At 34.4% G+C, this 21,387-nt stretch overlaps 1 protein-coding gene across 5 annotated transcripts in view; it reads left to right on the top strand.

Moving 5' to 3' along the window:
• The window catches only part of TBC1D32 (TBC1 domain family member 32), a 71,375-nt gene that overhangs the window by 24,507 nt on the left and 25,481 nt on the right, over positions 1-21,387 (top strand). For all 5 annotated transcript variants that reach the window (XM_017739741.1, XM_017739740.1, XM_017739739.1 and 2 more), the window contains 5 exons: positions 75-191; positions 3,564-3,652; positions 13,868-13,990; positions 15,391-15,499; positions 16,343-16,436. In XM_017739741.1, coding sequence (XP_017595230.1) covers positions 75-191; positions 3,564-3,652; positions 13,868-13,990; positions 15,391-15,499; positions 16,343-16,436 — 532 coding nt within the window. The remainder of the gene's footprint in view (positions 1-74; positions 192-3,563; positions 3,653-13,867; positions 13,991-15,390; positions 15,500-16,342; positions 16,437-21,387) is intronic.

Here is a 21,387-nt window from a genome sequence, read left to right as displayed (position 1 = left end):
AATTTCTAAAACTTACTTGGTTGCACTTAAGTGATTAATGTTCCCTGTTGTCCCTCTTTTTTTTCTTTCTCTAGTCTTTTTTGTTTCTGGTAAACTTGCTCACTTATCCAGCAGTTTTTGAGCTCCTGAGTAAACGAGATATACCAAATAAACCCATGTATTCATTCCGTGAAGTACCCACAGATATAATTGTAAGTATTTTGAAAGGAAAATACTTCTGTTAAGATGTTTCTTCCTGAGAAAATGTTATTGCTATAAAAGACGTAAGTTTATTTCTTATTGAAAGATTTTGAATTTTTCTGCATTTTGTATTATATACAGCATGAGGGCAGTATATGCACATATGACTTCATATTAACCTAAATTTTCATTTTGAAATCTTAAAGATAATATAAAATTTGATGCCTAATCTAAAGATCGTCTTTCCTGACTTGTGTTAGAATCGTGTTTTTTCATGGAAAAAAGTAACATACAGAAACACATTTGTATGTGCATGCAGTTACATACTGGAAAATGTTGGTAAGTACATATACTTGTGTTTTATACAGCATTGCTCTATCACACTATCTGTGGATTTAAACAGAATAAAAGAAAAAAAAAAACAAACCAACAAAATGGAAACACAAAATCCCCATACCTCAGGCAATTTTTTTAATAGGACACATGATTCACACAAAGGAAAAAATCAGTAATGGGAAAGCTACTGATTAAGACATACTTCAGAAAAATAGCTTCACCATTTCTGTATTTAGTATTATTTTGTATTCAATCATCTAACTTAGTCAATTACGGCTTTTTTCTCATCTACAAAGCACAGACAAGTAATTTGTGACCTTGTGTGGCAGTTAAAATCAAATTTTTTTTCTAATGAGTTAGCACTTTAATTGCTGTTATGTTGAAGTGTTTGTTTAGCACAGGCTCTGGATTGGTGATAGTTTAAGTTGTTTAGACAGAGTTTATCATAATAGTGTATGTTATGTTTGGAAGGGATTTTTGAGTTCTTTTTTGCAATACTGTTTTGATGATTTCAGGAGGAAATGACATGATAAATTTCATTTTTCCAATCTACTCAATGTTAGTGTGTTCACTGATGGATAGCTTTGTTCAGTTACCAAGTTTTTTAAGGCATTGGGAGCAAGGAAGATAGATGTATGCTGAAGATGATAAATATTTGAGAGCATTCAAATTGTGGTAGATTTCAAGAATGATTTTTGTAACTTTTGAAAGCCGGTGTTGTTTTAGCTTTTGAGGCACTTCAGTATTTTTATGAAATTCTCTAGTTTCTAGAAATGCCAATACTGGTACAATTGTGCAAAGTTCCCTGAGGAGATAAAGATGTTTTGGATGAGGCTTGTCTCACTTAACTACTGTGCAGCCGTGGGTTTTGTAAGCCTAGACATCCAAGATTGGATAGAGATATGTCTAGCTATGTAAGACAGGCATCCAAGGTTATGTAGTTAACAGAAAGGAAATAGTCAGATCCTCTAATGTTAATTTAACATATAATGGCTGAGTCTAAGTACTCAGAAAACTTCTGAAGTTAAGCAGAGATACAGATTTGTTATAACCACGTCTTTGGGCAGTGATTGCAGAAAGCAAAAGATAAAAGATTTTGGCCAGATGTAACTATAGAAAGCAAAGTAAAAGCAATTTCAATGCCACTAGAAGATTTGATTGTGTTCCTTATTTTTTCTCTGTTTCTGAATTGTGTTACATTGCCACAGAATCTGACTTGTTTATGCTAGACTATATTTGCTAATGCACAGAACTTACTCATTTTTGTATATTTATTTCTTGACTACCCAGGATTTAACCATTTTTGCCTCCTTTGTATTTTTGTCTGACTAGCTGCATCATTGACTGAACAGATTGTCAGCTGAGCTTTTACTACTTCAAACTGTAGACTAATCAGGTTTTTATTTTGTGCCCTTTGGAAAGTTTTCCTTAATACATTCAAGATTTCTTTTTCCTGTGTTTGGCATGTAAAGTTACTTTAGAAAATGGAACATATAAATGAGGGTTCTTCTCCCTGCCTTCACTCCTTGAGGGTTTCTGCAGTACATATATTCAGGGGAATCTAGTTTGGATAGTACCATCTAGATCTGTAGCTTTGCAAGACGTTAAAACAGGTAATTTTCTTCAGTGATTCTGGAGGGTCTTAGATGGTTTGTCTTAGGTATTCAAAGTAGATGGCATCTGACCATAATATTTAAGCTGTGCTCTATAGCTGAGCAGTGCAGATCTATCTGCACATTTTTTGGATGTAATCTTGTGTTAAACCTCGTTAATTATCTTCCTTCCTAAAATCCCAAATCCGAGCTTGGTCTCCTTTCTCAGTAGTCCTCTCACTGTGCCTGCTCTTTGTACACTTTTGCAGCTCCAAGCTTTGATTTATAAATGAGAGGAGGTTGTTACCAGAGAAATATCCCTTAGCATTTGAATGTACAAATATACCAAAAAAATCTTAAATCCCATACAAATCAATTGCTTGCATTATCAATTTTATGAACAGCCTTGAGGTACAAGTTGAGTTTTTTAATTGAGAATTTGATTGTGAATGTACTATGTGGAAAAAGCTGTCTCCCCCACAGCCCCAAAAATCTAATAGGAAAAATATGCTTTCATTTTAAATAAGAATGCATTTTATGAAGACAGTTTACTTTGAAAAGTTATAGACTTTTTTTTGCTACTGTGAGTTTTACTCAGGAATTTTACTTTTCTCTGTTAAAAAACAGATCTTTTGTTGATTTCATGAAAGTATGGGTCTTAACTTTCCCCTCAAATCTTATCGAAATGACTCATTGATCTAATTAGGTGAATAATAACTCCCTCTGCTGTCTCTGAAACTGTACTTCTTAAATGTGAAAATAAAACTATTGTATTTAATAGAGATTAAATAAAGCTGATAACGATTTTGTAATCTGTTTCCTCTGACCATAGCACAGCAATCTGTCTCTGAGATGATAACATCACTGAATGTTTTTGTTCTTTCCTATTTTTTAAATGAAATTATTCCTTCAGAAGCAGTTTGCATATGCAGTGAACCAGGGGAAGATAATTAGATTAGATATGTGGAAGAAGTGTAACAGGTCATTGTCTGTTACATGAGATGCTCTAAGATAAAAGGTGTAAGCCTCAACATCTGAGCCAAGCCTTGCTAAACTGGGAATAAATGGCTGTGACTTGAAGCATGTACTACTAACCAGTGTGAAAAAGGGTTATTATACTAAAGGATTTGCTGTTCTCTTCATTGAAATAGACATGTACACATTCAAACATACAAAAAAGAGTTTAACTTTTTTTTTGTGGTTTAATACTGAAGAAGAACTAAGATAGTTGATATGCAAGGATCTTTTTGTATGTTTATATTTTTTAACAGATTTTTTTTTCCTAACCTTCTACATGGTTTCTTTTTGCCATTGACTTTTGTGTGGAAAACACCTCTTGTTACAGAAATAATTTTGGTGTGTGTTTTAATAATGGCTTTCATCCAACAGTAAATATCCATATGAAACTATGATGTGCATAAATTACAAAAGCATACATTTCTCTTCCTTTGGCAGGATATCATTGACAGGCTTATAATTTTGAACTCAGAAGCTAAAATTCATTCCTTATTCAATTACGAACAATCCCATATATTTGGTCTGAGGTAAGATGCATGTTTTTTATTCTCTGGTCACGTTAACTAAATAGGATATAACATGCTTGGATGTGTTACTTCTGACAAGATAACATTGTTTGGGTTTTATGATGTATGAAGGTGAAATTTCCCCCCCTTTTAGCATAAGGAGATTAAATGAAAAATGGCCTACAAAATGAGAACAGTTTGAATCTAATCTTATTATCTGTAAATGGATATATTGTAATATGAGAAGCAGTGATAGAAATTGCATGTGATTTTGCCTATTTGACTGTAAAAAACAAGTTGTACATCCACTGTACACCAAAATACTGAAATAAATTATTTTTACTATGTTTATGTCAGTTTGGCTTATGTAGTCTCCCTGTACTTAAAATTGTTCTCTTAAGTATTTGTTTAATTATCACCAATTTCACAAAAACTTATTTTGAGAAGAGTAGCATTTGATTCCAAATATTTCTAGAACCTGAAGGTAAACTTAAAAGATGCTCACACTGTTATGCTCATGTTTTGTAATATTCAGTGCCTTATAATTTTAATGTAGACATTAGTTTCTGCATTTTTATTCTGTTTTCCAAGGCTGAATATATAAATCCTTGAATTCACATTTTTGTTATGAACTTATTTTATGCAGTTGAAATAAAAGATCTATTGTATTGTACTTCATAATATGGAAAACTTTGATAACCTTGTTTGAGCACAATATAGCCCAACTGATTAAGTTTTGAAACACTAGCTTTTTGCAGCCATATTTGTACTTTGATATCACTGTAAAATTATTTCATACTATGTATGAATAACCGTAAGATATCAATTTGTTGATAAGGATGAGCATGGAGGAGATGAACAACGGCAGAGATTGGAATTGGGAGATACATGATTTTGACATAGAAGTTATAAATGCTGCTTTGGAGAAAATCACTAGTTTATATAGGAATGAGAAGTCTTAAGATGAAATTTGAAAAATAAATTATTTTCTTCATTTACGATTAGGTAGACTCCACAGAAAACTTGACAGACCTTCCATTGATTTAATTAGGATCAAGAGAAAATGAGATGGTTTACAGCTTAAAATAAAGGGTGGTTGGGCACTGGAACAGGCTCCCTGGAAGGTGGTCACCGCACCAAGCCTGACAGAGTTCAAGAAAGCATTTGGACAATGCTCTCAGCCTGTGGTGCAATTCTTGGGGTGTCCTGTGCAGGAACAGGAGTTGGACTTGATCCTGATGGGGCCCTTCTAAATCAGGATTTACAGTGTTAAGACTTATTTAGATTATTAAGACTTGCAAGAAACTGTAGCCTATATTATCTGAACATGGGAGGCATACAGTTAAAGTTCCGTGATTTTTCCTGTAAATGCTACTGACTGCAGACATCCATGTTCTGTAAAATGAACCTTGCCTTGTGTAGTTGGTTTGCTCCGTGACCAAATTCCATCAAGAGTTCTAAGTTCAGCAGCAGTTAGATCAAATAATATTAGATGCTTAACAGATCTGAAAATATGGAAATTGGAGCAAAAGATCTACATTTCTCTTTGCTGTTATGTAGAAATAAAATATTTAGGTGTTTGTGATAATTGCAGCATTGAAAAGCAGTATGATTTTGTGAAGATTTTGTCTAGAAACATTTTTGCTAGACTCAATACCAGCAGTACAGCCAAACCCACTTTATTTTAATTGTTCACAGATCTATACGGCCATACACTTTATATTTGTACATGTGGCTCACCCAGAGCTGAGTGCTGAACTTCAGATCTGTTTAACTTACAGGTTATACTGTAAGGTCCTGTTTTTATTGTTCAAAACAGTTACACATTTACTTACTTGAATGTTAAACAACTTCTGCAATTTAGAACTAAATTTTCCTTCAGGTGTATACTGAGCTTCAATGTCTTAAATTATTTTGGTTATTAGCTGTATCATTGCATATAAAAACTTTTAATACATTGGTATTTCCACTGTCTGTTTAATCCAAAATGCACAGATGTATATATTTATGTTTTTAATGTTATTATTGCATTCTCTGGTGGATAGTTTTCTTCATTTTGAATAAGTATGAATTCTGAATTATAATTTTGAAGGACAGACTGGTAGAGGCTCTTCTGTCAACTTTCCTTTTCAAGCTTAAGCACTCTGTAAAGTGGTGTGCATGCAGTAGAAATCAAAGGGAAAACACAGGGAAGCTAGATATGGTGTGCATAGCCAATATCTGTTAAAGAATACTCCCTATGGTGCATTCCTATAGATGAGGACCTGTGTGGTCAAGGGTGAAATAGTTCCACAGTAAGCTGTAGCTAAGTTCAAATCTGTGCTATCTTTGATTTTCTTATTTTGTTTTTTTCTTTCTGGTTTTTTTTTAATTTGCTTGTTTGTTTTTAGTTTTGTTTGTTTGTTTTTTGTTTTTAAGTTATTGGGTGTGTCTTGGCCTAGGATGGTTCTTCAGTAATTTCACAGGCAGTGAACTGGTATTCCATTAATTGCACTATTGTGTGTTTCTGTGATGAGATTTATTCATTTGAAGGTCCTTTTAAACTAATTGGGGAAAAAAAAAGGTATTATTATCATTATTACTTATTTATTAAAGGAAAACCTTAGGCAAGAAGTGGGAGATAGGAATAGATATGTGCAAGTATATAGACAGTTCCTAATTTGTGTATAGAAAGATTTTCAAACTGTCAGTTCAGCTTTCAGCTTCAAAGCAGATTTACACTTATTTAGAATCGAGAAGTCTCCCAGTTGGCCAATATCAGTTGATAAAAGAACACTGAAGGCTGTCTCAGACACTCTTTTCTACAGGCTGAAAATCTGGATGCACAGGAACTAATGCAGGAATTTTCAGTGGTCTTTCTGTTTTAGAAGGTTCTGAACTTGCCATCAGAGCACAAATCCTAGAGAAGGGAAATTCAAAGCAGTAATTAAAGCAATATTTTTTTAACATACTAAACACAGAGTATTTTCTTAATTTAATTATCAGCTTTATTTCTCTGATACAAGTGTACCCATCGATCTGGTTTGAAAAGGTACTGCATATGAGAAATAGCAGTTTTCCTAAAATGTAGCACTAGTTTTCACCAGCTTCCTTTTAAGGCCAAGCTCTTTGAATCTCTGTAACTTATATTAATAAAGGAATCTTTCAGATTGATGGCTTTATACATTATCAAGGCAACTTGTCTAGTATTTCAGTATAGTAAATACATTCATGACTTTTGAGATTTTACAGCCTGCCAAGAAAATATATGCATAATATATATATTTTCAAAGTCTTTGCCTAGAGCATTATTCAGGCATTTACATATTGCTGTACCCTCTATTCAGAAAATTAGTTTTCTGTGAATGTTAGTGATACCATTTTGTTAGCTGGATTAAAGTGTGGCAGAGTCAAAATTTGTACCTTTGATAATCAGGTTCCTGTCTCTAAACAGTATCAATACCCCAAAATAAATTCAAAGATACTCCATTAGTGTTGGCTTGAGTAAAAAAACAGGAGAAACAACATTACTGGAATATGCATAGGCTGTGGGCAGTGGGAGGGCATAAGAGTTGGTTTACAGGCGGCTTTGCAAAAACTCCCTTTACTTAATAGAGTACTTCTATAACACTGTTCCTGGAATCTTTTTTTTTGTGGATATATGGTAATATGATAGTAGGGGCATTTGAATACTTTAAAGAGGAAAACGAGACCCTTTCTTTCTTTGGCTATCTTATTTTTTCCCCAGTGGCTTATTTCGACCATAGATCAATAGAACTCCTAAATACTGTGAAGTCAAAAGATCTTTTGTATGTACATTCTGAATCAGAAGAACCTTTGTTAGCTCCACACTTGTTCACTGAGATGCCTCCTGCTAGTGGGCATCAGGCGACAAGGAAAGCAGCCTGTTCAAGAGTTTGGCTTTCTGCAGAGAAATACCTGGAAAATTCTGAGGGTACATCCTTTTCCTTCAGACATGCTAATTGTGACTGCTTAATTGTAAAGACACAATGTGCTTTAACTAGCATTAGAGATATATGAAGATAACCTATTTTGTAGAAGTATAATTTGAACTGCAATGAAAAATAGATTTAGTTTAGGTTTAGGCAAGGCAAGGCTGAAAACACAGTATTTATTACAATGCTCAGTGTGAATAAATGCATTTCTGTTTCTGTGGAATTATAGAAAATTGTAAATATTAGTCTAAGTCATATGCTCATCTGTATCAGCTTCAGGATTGTAAAGCTACTGTCTGCTGCAAGTAGGAAAAGAATATTGGCTTGTTATTTTCAGGTTTGTGTAATAAATATTTTGACATTATTAGGTCACATTTTCTTTGTCATATAAAATATCATGGCAAATATGTTTTTTTATTTATTATCCTAGTTTTGTTGCTTACCAAATGGGTGCAGAAAATTATAAAAATGCATTGTATCTATTTTTGTTGCCCCAAAAACTAGCAGAGAAAATTTAAATGGCTCATACTATACTAACATCAAAATCAATCAGCATCTTGAAATTTGCTTTAAAGCAGTACGTAGTAGTCAAAATTTCATCTAAAGCACTCCAGTGAAATCCAGATGAATGAATTAAATGGAAAAAAAAGTGATAGGCAAAAGATAACTTTGTGAGTTTAGGAAATACACATAACAAACACCCCTGCATTCTTCTCCATTACTTTTGTCAACTGCATTGTAAAAAGCCCCCTTATATAATTGCATTTTAATAGTGAGGTAGCCTCAGCATATAAAGTAGATTGTTCCTTAGTTGTTCTTGCATTATGTGTATTGTTAATTAAGAGAATGTGTGATTTTAACACACATGTGATTGCAACATAATGCTATTTATATTTAGTGGCTCTTTTTCTTTCTCTTTATTAAAAAACATTATGATTAGCAGAACCCAAAGGTGAAAGGGGACAGGGTCTGGGTTAGCTGTGACTACTAGTGATGAAGATTTGCAACAGGATTATGTGAGAATGCGTCTACATTATCTGTGGTCATGTAGTTACACAATTTATTCAATTTTTTGCTAATTTATATATTAATAAAAGTTTTTTTAGGTTTATTAATTTAAAACAAATCATTATTAATAAAATAGGAACAGTAGATTCTGTGATCAGATGTCACTTGTTTGTTGACTTTTTTTCTTTACTTAGCTGAGGGAAGATTAAAGCACTTCACTTCTCAGTCCTCTAGGCTGGCAAGTGATGCTCATGGAAAGCATTTTTGTTTAGCTAGGGAAACTTTTTACCATTAGCAATCAGATTACATGTCATTTGTAGGTACATTGGGTAGCTGAAGTGGCGTAGGTGCTCTTTTGAAAATCTCTTCGTGTGGCAAACATTGTAAGGAATACATTAGTCACGGAGTTTTCTGGGAGAAACATGACTGCCCTAAGGTAGTAGCTTCCAGTGCCCCAGGCACCAAAGGTGTAACTTCTGTATCCAGAAACTCATATTTTTTTCAAAACCATGCATTGCCCTCAGTGGAACAACTAGAAGCCTCAATCCTTTAGCTAGACCAAGTGCAGAGGCATCCTCTATCTGCTCATTGCTAATGCCTTTTGTTCAGTGTGCAAAGGCAGTGTGCAAAGCTTTGCTTGGCTGAAGCTTCCAAATGCCCTTTGTGTTCCAACACTGACTGAGTGGCTTTTGACTTCTTTGGGGGTTTTTTGTTAGCCATAGCCTTTGTCTACTGGTCTGGCACTTGATAGTCATTGCCACTCACTGTTTGGATCCACGTTCTCATTGAAGTTTGGGCTCTTATTCAAAGCATAATAAAGAATAAATCAAATTGTTAATGTAAGCTCTGATGTTAAATGTTTTGAGGCTGCCCCTGATGATGATGACACTGAAATTGTTTAATGAAAGTTTTGCTTTGGATTTCACTGTTGTTGTACATACTCATTTAGTGACAAGGAGGTCCTGCTACTGCAAAGAAGTTCCAGTCCTTGTGTTATTGCTCTTCAGTTTTTAATATTTATTCCTGAGAGATAAAAGCACCTTACCTTGTCACAACTGAGCTCTCTACAAATACCATGCTGTGTATTTTGCACTGACCTGATTCAGCCATGCTTATAGCTGTAGAAGGCAGTAACTGCAAGCCAAAAGAAAACCTTTTACTAGAGACCAGTTTAGTCCTCTATTTCATCCTCATGTCACTGTCTATAGCATAGATATAAGCATTTTGTGTTTAGTTAGCCATTTTATGCTGCATGCACACATCTATTACTGAGATTGTAGTATAGTTTATTTTGAGCTGCTTTCTTTTTTCTAGATGGTGGAAATTTCGTGCTGCTTATAGCAGGGAATTTTATCTTGTTTCACTGGACTGTGTATGGACTGGGGTTAAATTTTTTATAGAACCCCACATGGATGCTGTGTTTTGAATTTGTGAGTAAAAGAGTATTGATAACAAAGCATGTTCCCACTGAAATTGTGCAAGCAACTGCTCAGCTACAGGGCTTTCTTTTTTATCCCCACTCCCCAGAAAGTAGGCTAGGAATGTGCAAGAGGCTGGGAATGAGCACAGCTGGGACAACTGACCGGAACTGACCAGAGAAATGTTTTATACCGTGTAACATCCCACTCAGTAATAAAAACTGAGGGGCTTGGAGGTTGGTCTTGCAGGTCTCATTGTCTGTAGACTGGCCAGGCACTGTGGCAAGGGAGTGAGCAGCAGGGTGGGTGCTTAGTTGCTGACTGGTGTCAACCCACCACCGACTGTTACAGCTGCTGTGTTCAAGAACGGTATCTTGCATCTTTCACCACCGGCTGAGCATTAGCAGATATCCCTGAAGTGAGGACAGAACATCAGAGTGGCTTTGGAAAGAACATATATTACGACAGTAAGGAAGAACAGTATATGGTAGTGTAGTGGGAACTGCAGGAAAATAGAATTGGATTTACCATAATAAAGGTCCTGTTGAGAGAAACATAGTTTGACGTTGGGAAAAAGAACAAAGGATATATTGCTTTGTGTTCTTAAAAGGAACTCATAGAAAAAATATTGAGAAGTATGTTAATAAGCTATCCTCATCATATGCGTTTTTAGCAACTCAGAGTAAATCATGGGCAGTTTAATTATATTATTTTCAGGCAAAAAAATTTAGAGAGGCAACATAAAAATTAGCAAGGTTTATTTACTAGCTGACTTATTTCCCAAGAAGGACCTTTTTTTCTGTCATAATTAAAGAAGTCATTATGATTCCACATACCAAAAGCAGGGGAGATAGTTTGTGGAACAAAATACTAGTTAGAATGCCTTTTTTTTAGATTAGGGATTTCTGCAGTGAAGTATTAGTTGTGAAATTGTAGTTGAAGGGATAGAATCCAGGGACCACCTTCCAGGAAAGATAGGGCAGGAAGTGCAGAATTCAGAACAAAATTACTTATTCCTAGCATACTTTCACAGCTATGATATGTATTTTGATATTTCTGAATATCTTTAAAATTATTCTTCTATAAAGGACTGCCTTCAGATAATCTTGTATTTTATATGCATTGCAGTTTGTTCCTGGGTGTATGGTATATCTTATTAGTAGTGATCACAGAATTATATAATCAGAATTGAAAGGGAGGTGGAAGATTGTGTAGTATGACTGCTCTGCTCAAAGTGGGTTCAACTGCAGAGCATTACTCAAGGCTGTGTCCAGTCTGGTTTAGAATATTGTCATGGCTGGTGATCCTGCAGCGTTTCTGGGCAATTTGTTCCACTGTTTTACCACCGTCACAATATATTAAAATGGAATTTCCTGTCTTTCAATTCATGCCCATTGCATCTAGTCCTTTCACTGGGTATCACTGAGAAGAGGCTGACTCAATTTTCAAACCTTCCTGTTCGATATTTATACACATTGACAGGATCTCCCCTGAGGATCCTCCTCTGTAGGCTGAGCACTCACAGCTCTCTCTGCTTTTCTCTATGCCAAATGGCCCAAGCCTTAATCATCCTCTCGGCCTTTTGCTGGACCTCCTCCAGTGCATCCCTGTCATGCTGTTACTGGGGAGCCCAGAACTAGACTCAGCACTCCAGTATGACTTTACCAGTGCCAACAGAGGGGCAGGGTCACCTCCCTCAAAGTGACTTTTGGCAGCACTCTTCATTACTCAGCCCAGGATGGCGCTGGCCTTCAAGGGCATGTTTCTGGCTCATGTTCAACCTATTGACCATTAGGACTCCCAGGTCCTTGTCTGCAAAGCTGCTTTCTGACTGACTGGCCCCCAGCCTGTGCTGTTGCATTGGGTTCTCCCCAGATACAAGAACTTCATCAAAGCCTGTCTTCCAATTTTCAGCAGTATTCAGATTGGGAATTCTGTCTTCCGGTTTCCAAAGAAAATTTTAAAATATGTCTCAAAAAGATATGTTTTATCTTGTTGTATTATATCTGTAAAGGTTTTATACATTCTCACAAGCATGTGCTTCTTATAGATGAGATATTGAGTTGGGGAGTTTGATACAATTCTTATGTTCCAAATGCAATTAAAAGCAAACAAAAAAGAAAAATCTCCATAGCTGTATTCAAGCATGGTTACAAATATACATACTATAAAATGTGATTTTTTAAAAAAAATTACAAACCTTAGTCTATACATTTATGACATTGGAAGGTAATTAATGGAATATTACATTTAACTAAATACACCTGTACTTCAATAATAGCATTTTAAATGTATTTTTCTATATAGGTGAAAATTTCATTTGGATGCCCAAGCAGCAGCTGCTCATATTAGATCTTGTATATTTTGTCATTTATTTTACGACTATTCCATCTACCTAATTTTATTTGCTTATGGTTGTTTTTTGCCCTGCCTTGCCTACCAGAGGAGATGTTATAAAGCATTCTCAGCTACCAGTCTTCTCCCAAGTGGTTTTTAACTGCTGTAAATAGGTTTTTGCCATTTATTGTACTTAACAGAAGAAATTGTCCATCTTCATGATGGTTTCAGTGCTCTTTTCTGTTTTTTTTTTCTTCTAAATAATAGTAATAATAAAAGTTATAGTTGAACTGTCATTGCTTCTTCTGTGATTTTGAAAAGTACTGAGAACAAATTGATGTCACAAAATAGATAATGTAAAAGAAATAAAACCTGAAGAATACTGAAACTGAACAGATCAAGTTGTATTAAAAAACAACAGGAAAAAAACCTAAAGAGACATATTCTCATCTTGACTGTTTAATCCTTGGCCACAACTGTATGAATTTTCAGGTGTTAAATTATTGGGAGAATGGCTTATGAATTTTTGCTATTGTCAGTAGAAGCATATTGGGAATTACAGGGAAGAAAATAAGCTTTGACTAACAAACAATTTAAAACAGTGTATTTTCTAGTTCATATCAAATCTTATGTGAATACAAAATAAAATGCTGATCAGATGTAATTTATGTTTCATTTTATGACTGTGTTAAAACAGGAAATAAAACCAGTAACAAGAATGTTTAGTTACATTTACAGTTTTCCTTGAACTGGAAGCCCTCAATAAAATTATTCTGTTGCGGTCTTAGAATGAATAGATTAGTTAAAAGAAAAAGTAGTATGATTTGGATTACTTTACTTCAGATTTATGTGAAAATATATTGGAGTACTTACCCTGTTAATTTGCCCCAAATTTATGAAAGAAAATTGTATATAAGGCACTGTCTTGGGCACTTGTTATTACTAATTTCATTTACCATTCATGTTTCTCTGAAAAAACCCCAACCCAGCAGATTTTTTGGTTATGTTACACATTAAATCTTTTATTGCTTTTGAACTGTGTTAAATTTGATTATACAGAAGGGCTTAAAAGCCTACTTTCTAAAGGAAAGATATTTTTTTACCTCCCTGCCTTCCTCCCCCTTCAGACAACCTGACTCTGAGTTGCCTTACCAGCCTATTATTGTATAATTTCCTTACATTTCACATGGAGTGTCTTACTAAGCCTGCGTCATTTCTGTCATTCTGTGATGCAAACTCAAAAGCAGAATGAGCTGACCAGTGGGTATTTTCTCTGGTTGTTCAGTGCACACAAAAAAATCTGTTGGGACCCTGTTTGATTAAGGTTGTGCCACTTGAGTGGCTAAAAATGATATAAAGGAGTGTTCCTGACCTAGTAATGCCTGGGTTTTTGTCAGACACTTCAAGTGGGTTTTTTTGTTGTGTATTTCTCCCCTTGCTTTCCATTGCAAGATCTCATAAACACGTTCACTCTTGTCTTACTGTGCGTTACTGGAGTCCTGACTGATGTCGTATCATTTCAATGTGTCCTTCTGCAGGCTGTTGAATGTGCTGTGCTGTGAGCTCAATACCCTTTTACTCTTGGAGACTCAGTATAAAGTGTCACAAGTTTTACTAACTGCTCAAGAGGAAAATGTCACAGAAACGTCAGAAGGACATGGGTAAGAAGTGACTGATGTAAATGTTATTTTAGCCATCAAATTCTTCTTCTGAGCAAACACATGAATGCCTTAGTGGCTTTAAACATACAAATGCTTTCACTTAAGGTGGCTTCTAATGTCCGTAAGTTTCCTTACATGCAGGTTTGTCAGAAGTTTTAAATTATGAAAAGATAAAATAGACTTCTCTTTCTCCCATGTTCACCCCAAAAATAAAAGAAATAAAAAAGCAATTATTTTACTACTTTTTATTTGTATTACTTTTAAGTTGTTCCTTAAACAAAAAGTGTTCAAAAATTGTGGATGTAAATATGCCTTTTAATTTATACTGGTTTTTAATGTTATGTATTTAATATAAAATCAGGGTATTGTTTTAATGTTCATGAATTAAAGGCATCATCAGCACTTGGGGATTTTTGTGGGAGAATGTTTTTGTTGTTGTCACTGTTTGGTTTGTAGCTTTGTCAACTCTCCAACAGTTTGACTAAGATACAACTCTCCAGCTTCTATGACTTTCCACTGCTGTCTTCTAAATAAAATTGCACAGCACATCCTTTCAAAAGGAAAAAAGTATTTTTGGGAGAGAAGCAGAAAGTCATTTAGTTACAGACATTTTCTATGTTTCAAATAATGAATAACTCCGCTTATTTGTGACAGCAGAAGTATACTGAAGGAAAAAAGTATTTTTGGGAGAGAAGCAGAAATTCATTTAGTTACAGACATTTTTTTCTTTCTCACAGAATGCAGTGTTTTAAGTATTTTTCTCTTACTAGAGAAAAATACTTATGTGGGACCATTACAGAATGTAAGTCAAACAGTATGGGTGAAGATGATAGTAATTTACTATTTGAAGATGAAACCTCCTATTTCCCTACTCAGGCAAAACTTCTGTCAAGAAACTTGGTGAATAAAAACTGGATTTTACTGCTTTCAAAAATTTTGTACCTTGGGCCATACAGTGACTTCAGACACAGCAAGTTGGCTATGTTTCAAATAATGAATAACTCAGCTTATTTGTGACAGCAGAAGTATACTAGTAGGCCAAATAAGGAGGAAATTTTGATGGTCCATTAACTGTCACTGCCCTAATTATATAATTTTTATGTGAAATAACAAAACTTGTGCTATTTTTTACTCAAAATTTTGAGTCTAGTAATTGCTCAGATGTTTCTAATCAGTAGTAGGTAGGGAAGCACAAAGTTAGAACAATGCTTGGAGACATCTCAAAATACTTCATGTTTCTGTTTATTTATGCCTATGTGTATTCCAGCTTGTGCTTTAATTCAAGTATGTTTCTTAAAATATTCTTGCTTATTAAAGTTTTCTGAATTAAACAGTCAGTAAATCAAAGCAGTTCTAATTTTTGGAGGTTTTTTGTGTTTTGTTTGGATTTTTTTCCACAGAGTTTTTATAATTGATGGTCTGTCAGTGGAGAGAAACCATGTTCTTGTAAGAATAAATCTGATTGGAGGACCACAGGAAAGGATTTTGCCTTTGAGAGAATTAGATAAGGTTAGAACCTAAACTGTACCAGTTTCTTTTTCTGTAACTTCTGCCTTCATTAACTGAACATTTTTTGCTGATAATTTTGCATGTGCAAAATTATTTAACATTAAGAAATACCAGACCACCTTTAGCTTTATAAAGTGTTAACATTTTAAAGAAGTGATACACTGAGAAAACACATTGTTCCCACTATCTGGGGATTGTCATGTACCTATGTTGTTCAGATGACATGTTTATTTTGTTGCATTTTAATGTTACTTTTAAGAGAATACAGGGGGTTTTTTTCACTTTTATATTTCTGTGTTTTCTTTACTAGCTTTCCATTTATCTTCATTTTATTTGATATTTTTTTCATGCTTGGGTTTTCATGTCCAGTATCTAAAACCTGGAGCTTTCATCGATGTTCTAACAATGGACAGTTTGTTAAGCAACTTCTTTAAATGTTCTTCTTCTCACTGGCTGTCAGTCTCATAAAGATGAAATGCAGATTACTGTCAGCAACCAACAAAGACACCTAGATCAATGTACAAAATTGGAAATACAGTTTAGTAGGTTGTTGGGGTTTTTTTTCATAACGTTTTTTAAAACTTGCAATTTTCTTTGTGGTTGAAAAAAGGAACCATAAAATCAAACATCAGTGATATATACACCATAAAAAATTATATTCTCAAATGCTTTTTGGATTCTCATTCCTTTTTTTTGGTTATGGCACATCTCACTGAAAATTGTAGTATCAAGCATAATTTTGATTCATAGGCAGTAATTCTGGGAACTGTACCCTTGTGTATTAATTGAGAAAAAGCTGTTATTTTTTCTGCTAAATTAATTTATTTCTGGTCCTGTTTCTAGGGCAGTGGTCTATATCCTTGGCCAATGTTTTCATCATTCCCTGTGCCAAAGTGTTATCTCTCAGAAATTCCTAGGAAAGCTGAATTCAGACAAGGTACATAGAAAGCATGCAAGCAGTGTAGATTTCATGCAAGCATCTCAGTCAATTTTAAAATTTTGTTTTTCCTTCCTCCCTGCACCCTGCTTCCTACCCTCACATCCCACAGATTATAATCTCATTAAGTACTTAAGGTTATTTCAGTGTTAGCTACAATCGTAGCTAAATAAGTTGGTTTGGTTTTGCTTGTCTGGCTTTGTGCAACTGTCAATCTGCAAAGCTCTGTTTGGTAATCTAATTCTTATACAAACTTCAAGATTAACCTCCTGGCTTGTCTCGGGTGGGTGACTCACAAAGTGCATTTATATCATCTCTCTAGTAACTGAAGCAAGACAGTTTGCTTAAACTGCAGAGTTTTTTGTACACTACTTTCGTGATTCACATCCCTGTGTTTACAGAGCTTGGTGGTGTGTGAAATAGGTAGCGTTTAGGATAGTTGGTTTCCACATTGAACATCAATTTGGAATGTGAGCAGACTGAAGAATCCTTTGAAGAACTACCTAGGCACAGCAGTTTAATTCACACAGAGAAACTATTTTAAGGTTTTAGTTTGCACAGACAATGCAAATGAATGATTTGGTAAATAAATCATTCATTGTATTTGTTCGCATTTACTATATCCCTGAGATGAACTTAATGGAAATTATTTGTGAATTTCCTTAGCAGAGACAGATTTACAGAAGTGATAAAAATTCTTCATTAACTGTGGACTATAAAATAGTCTGTTTGTAAATATCTGGGGAAAAAAATTTTAAAAGGTGATTCCGTGCTCTGACCAGAGGAAAGGCCATATAGTTATAAAAGAAGGGAGTTTTCTGTATCTTAGCTTTTGTACTACTGTTCCAGGCTTCCCAAGGCAAGTTTCATAAGACAACAATCAGATAATGGTAAAGTGGGTGTCTTCAAGAAGGCTATAGTATTGCTCTTGGGTTGGAAAAGTACATTGCATTGTTATTATTATTCTCAGAACATGTTCAAAGGATCCCTCTGTTCTCTTGTTCAGAATAATTCTGTTGCTCATCATTACCCAGTGGGTTAATGAAAGAGATATTACAGTTGTCACTTTTGTGGATGAGAGCCAACTAGGAAAACTTGGGTAAAACTTTGGCTAACAGTAAGTTTGCTGAAATGAAGTTTCAAAGGTTTGCGAATGAGTTTGATGAAGAATTGAAATAATGGTATCAAAGAAATATTTTAATTTGGAATGGCATTTTTAATGTTAAAGGTAACTGAAGTAAAAGATTATATAGCTGCAAAATTAACAGAACATTTGTTAGTGGAGTCAAAATATTTTGTGTTTGTTGTTTAAAAATAAAAGTGAAACAAAACACTGAAAGTGTTCTATTTCAGTACTCAGGTTAAAAAAACAAAACAAAACAAACCACCAAATTGTGAACATATGATTTGCCAGACTGAGGCCTTCAGGATGTGTAAGTTATTTTGAAAGAAAGTATTAGAATAAATTGATCAAAAATTAAAAGAATGAAATTCATAAATTGCTATTCTAGCGCTTGCAAAAAAAGAAATCAGGAGCATGAATAGTAAATGGAGAATATCTGAACTGTATTCTTAAGCACTATGATATGGCAGTGATAGAAGTCTTCTTTCATAAGAGAGGTTAAAAATATGATTATGAGATCGATCTATGAGTTACATTTATACAAGATCTTACAACTTCTTTGTTGTGAATATTCAGAATTCATGCTGTGTGTTACTCAGATTGCTTGAAGTTTAGAAAAATACTTGTTAAATTTTCATTCTGCTTTAGTGCAAGGAGATGTACAGGGCTCACACAGATTTTTGACTGGCAAGAGTTCTGGAGCCCTGGTATGAGTGGGAATGCATGACTGGATCGAAGGGCAGCACAATGTCTCTGGTTCCCTGAACGTGTCTTGTGTTCAAATTTCATGCTGTGGTGTTTCATTATGTAACCTGTGAGGTATCATTCCTGTCCTCTTATTTTGGGTGTTTCTATGACATGAATAATTAAGACTAGTAGATTCTTAATACTGTTAAAGAATGCATAGTTTCTTTCAAAAAAGCTGTGACTGTAGGTTTTATTCTATCTGTCCTGACCTCTTATTTGTGTCCTCTTTTACTGCTTAAGAGATATGGACACCTCAAGAGAAGCTTACCTTTTCTTTGTACTTTGAAAATATGTCCTGTATCCATCACATTATTGTGATGTCATGTGTAAAAACATAACCTGAGTTGATTTTTTAATATATTTATAAAACAGATATTGGAGATGGATGGTGAGAGTTTAAAAAAAAAAAAAAAAAAAAGGTTTACAGATGTGCTTTTGAGCCTGATACTGCTGTTTCTAACCCTCCCTTCAGATGGAGTTGAATGATAGATGCTATAACAACATTTTGGATTTAGTGTGGCCAAACTGAGGTCAGAGAACAGGAAGCTTCATTTCCACATCCCTGGACTCCATTTAGCCTATGACTCTATCTGGTATAATGGAAACCATGGATAAAACTAAAAGTAGCTTATAAGGGGTGATTACTTAAAAGTACTTATTTGCACGGAGTTTTCTAGCATAAAAACCCAAAAAATGGGTGGGGTTTTTATTCTGTAAGTTCTTTTGAAGGACAGTACTAAACATGCAACACTGACATCTTTTTGGTTCAGTTTGGGGTGCAAAGGGAGGAGGGCTAATGATCTGTAAGAAAAAGTAGAGCAGTGGTAACTGACAATGTATGGAACGTATTTCCCAGTACCAAGGCCTGAAGGCTGCATCTAAAATAACTCCTTTTTAGCACTCTTGCTTTTATTCTGTGCTGCTACAGTGATCACAGAAACCAGCACTGACTCAATGAATAAAAAAGGACTCCATCGTAATTTATGCTGGTAAATTTGGTAACTGCATTGGAGTAGTGGAGTATCTCTTCCATTTCATGAGGACACTTTGAGTAAGCAGACTCGCCCAAAAAATGTATTTGTATTTGAGGAAAATTTGTAGTGTGTCAGTGTTTACAAATATCTGTCCTGGTTTTGCAGATGTTAGATATTTGTCTGTGTGGTATATGTGTCTGTAGGAAAGAATTTATGGAAAAATAAATTTGGTTGATTGTATATTAATATGCACTCATCATTTCAGCTAGTAATTAGAGTTTGAAAACTATTGGATAGCAGTATATTAGTGATTCACTTCTGTCGAAGATAATTTATAGTGAAACTTCAAATGATATATGTAGATCATTATTTACATGTGAAAATTAATTATTCCATTTCCTCCTATTTACACTGCAGCAAGATACCCTGTTGCTTTTCTTGTTTTAATTGTTCAATTATTATTTCATTAAGGTAATTTGAGGAAGAACAATTAAGTGGTTTTCCAATAGTAATATAGTCCTTTTATATTCAGGATACAACTGTGAAAAGAGTTTTTTTTTCTTTTTTTTTTTTTACTTGTAATGTTAACTATAGTGTAGATTAATAAAAGTTAAGCTCTTTAGAAGTCTATTAAACTGTAATATTCACTCTTCTATTTGCACAGAATATGTTTTCCTTTCCTACTCCTAGCTCTGCAGTTATGACAGTTGGTAGTGAGTGTGGCTGAAAAATATTGTCCATAAATGTCCTGCAATGACTAATTTCCCTAAAATTGGGTACTCCACCATTCATTAATCTTATTTTCTTCTGGACTCATACAGTCCAGAATTGGTACCGAAAATCTGTGGTTACTTCTTATCAAAAGTATTTTGATAATTTATCTCAGCCACTGTTCTCTGAGTTCTTTGCTTTATACTTGTAATTTGAATGGAAACTTGGTGCCATGTTTCTGGTTTGGTTTTGTTGAGGGTTTCTTGTCTGTTTGCATGTTTGTTCTGTTTTATATTCTAAATCTGATTTCAGCCTTTTTTTCTAATACCTGTTACTAGCAATCTCTAATTTTTTTCCTAAACTTTCTCTGTCCAAGAATCAGCTGTATTATCTTTCCTGTTATCCCTTATAATGTCACATAAATGTCTTTATCACCTACGCTTCTTTGACTCTTCCTTCTTTTTATATTTGTCTTGGTATTCATGTATGAGTCTGTTGCCTTGTGCTTTTAACTCCACTCAATTAAAAAAGGATGAAAGAGTAGTAAGGTGTCTGAGAAATGCACATGAGGTTTCCTAAATTTATATCTCTATATGGATTTGTTTCTATGTACTAGTCAAATAAATTGTAGTCAGGTTGTTAATCTCTCAGTTTAGATTTTGAATAAGATACACATGGATTTACAGATCTTAGTTATTAATACAGAAGAACACTTCTACCACAAAGCACTGTCAAATGAGAAAGGGCTTGCTGCATTTCTTATGTTTTCTAAAACACTGATGAATTTTTTCAGGTCTTACCTGCTTTAGAAGACCTAAACAAGCTAGCTGAAGAATTATTTGAAGAATTATGAAGCAGCATCTTTTAGAAAAGGGAGATCAATTTAAACTTGCAGTTTTGATGTAGTGGTTCAGATTTCATACACGCATGTAATGGTAGCTTATTTATAGTGCAATTTCATAGCTTCATAAACTAGTAAATGTGGGGTTTTGGGTTTTTTCATGGGATTACACAGAACAACCAATACTAGCACAAAATAAGTACGAGTAAGAGATAGGATAGCAAAATATAGCCACGTATGAAGAAGGGAGCAGGAGTACAGCAGATTAATTAAATTTACATTAGCTTCTTTTCAATCATGACCATATTTAAAAGCTTACTAGCATCAGTAGATGAAGGTCTTATTAATTTTCTTTCTCATCGTTTCTCTTCTTCCTATTTTTTTTCTCCTCCCCCTGTTCCCTCACCTTCAATCCTTCATGTCATTTAGTGGGTCTGGTATTTTTTCCAGAAAAAAAATAAAATTCAGATCATTAATTTAGGATAACTAGTGAACTCATTTAGTGACATACCAGAAAAGAGAAGAAATAAAACCAGAACTTCTGGGTTTTGGTGT

Source organism: Corvus brachyrhynchos, unplaced genomic scaffold (genome assembly GCF_000691975.1).
Source record: "Corvus brachyrhynchos isolate BGI_N302 unplaced genomic scaffold, ASM69197v1 scaffold14, whole genome shotgun sequence".
NCBI classification, from domain to species: Eukaryota; Metazoa; Chordata; class Aves; order Passeriformes; family Corvidae; genus Corvus; species Corvus brachyrhynchos.
The sequence above is the reverse complement of the archived record's forward strand: the minus strand, read 5'-3'. Positions and strand labels throughout refer to the sequence as shown.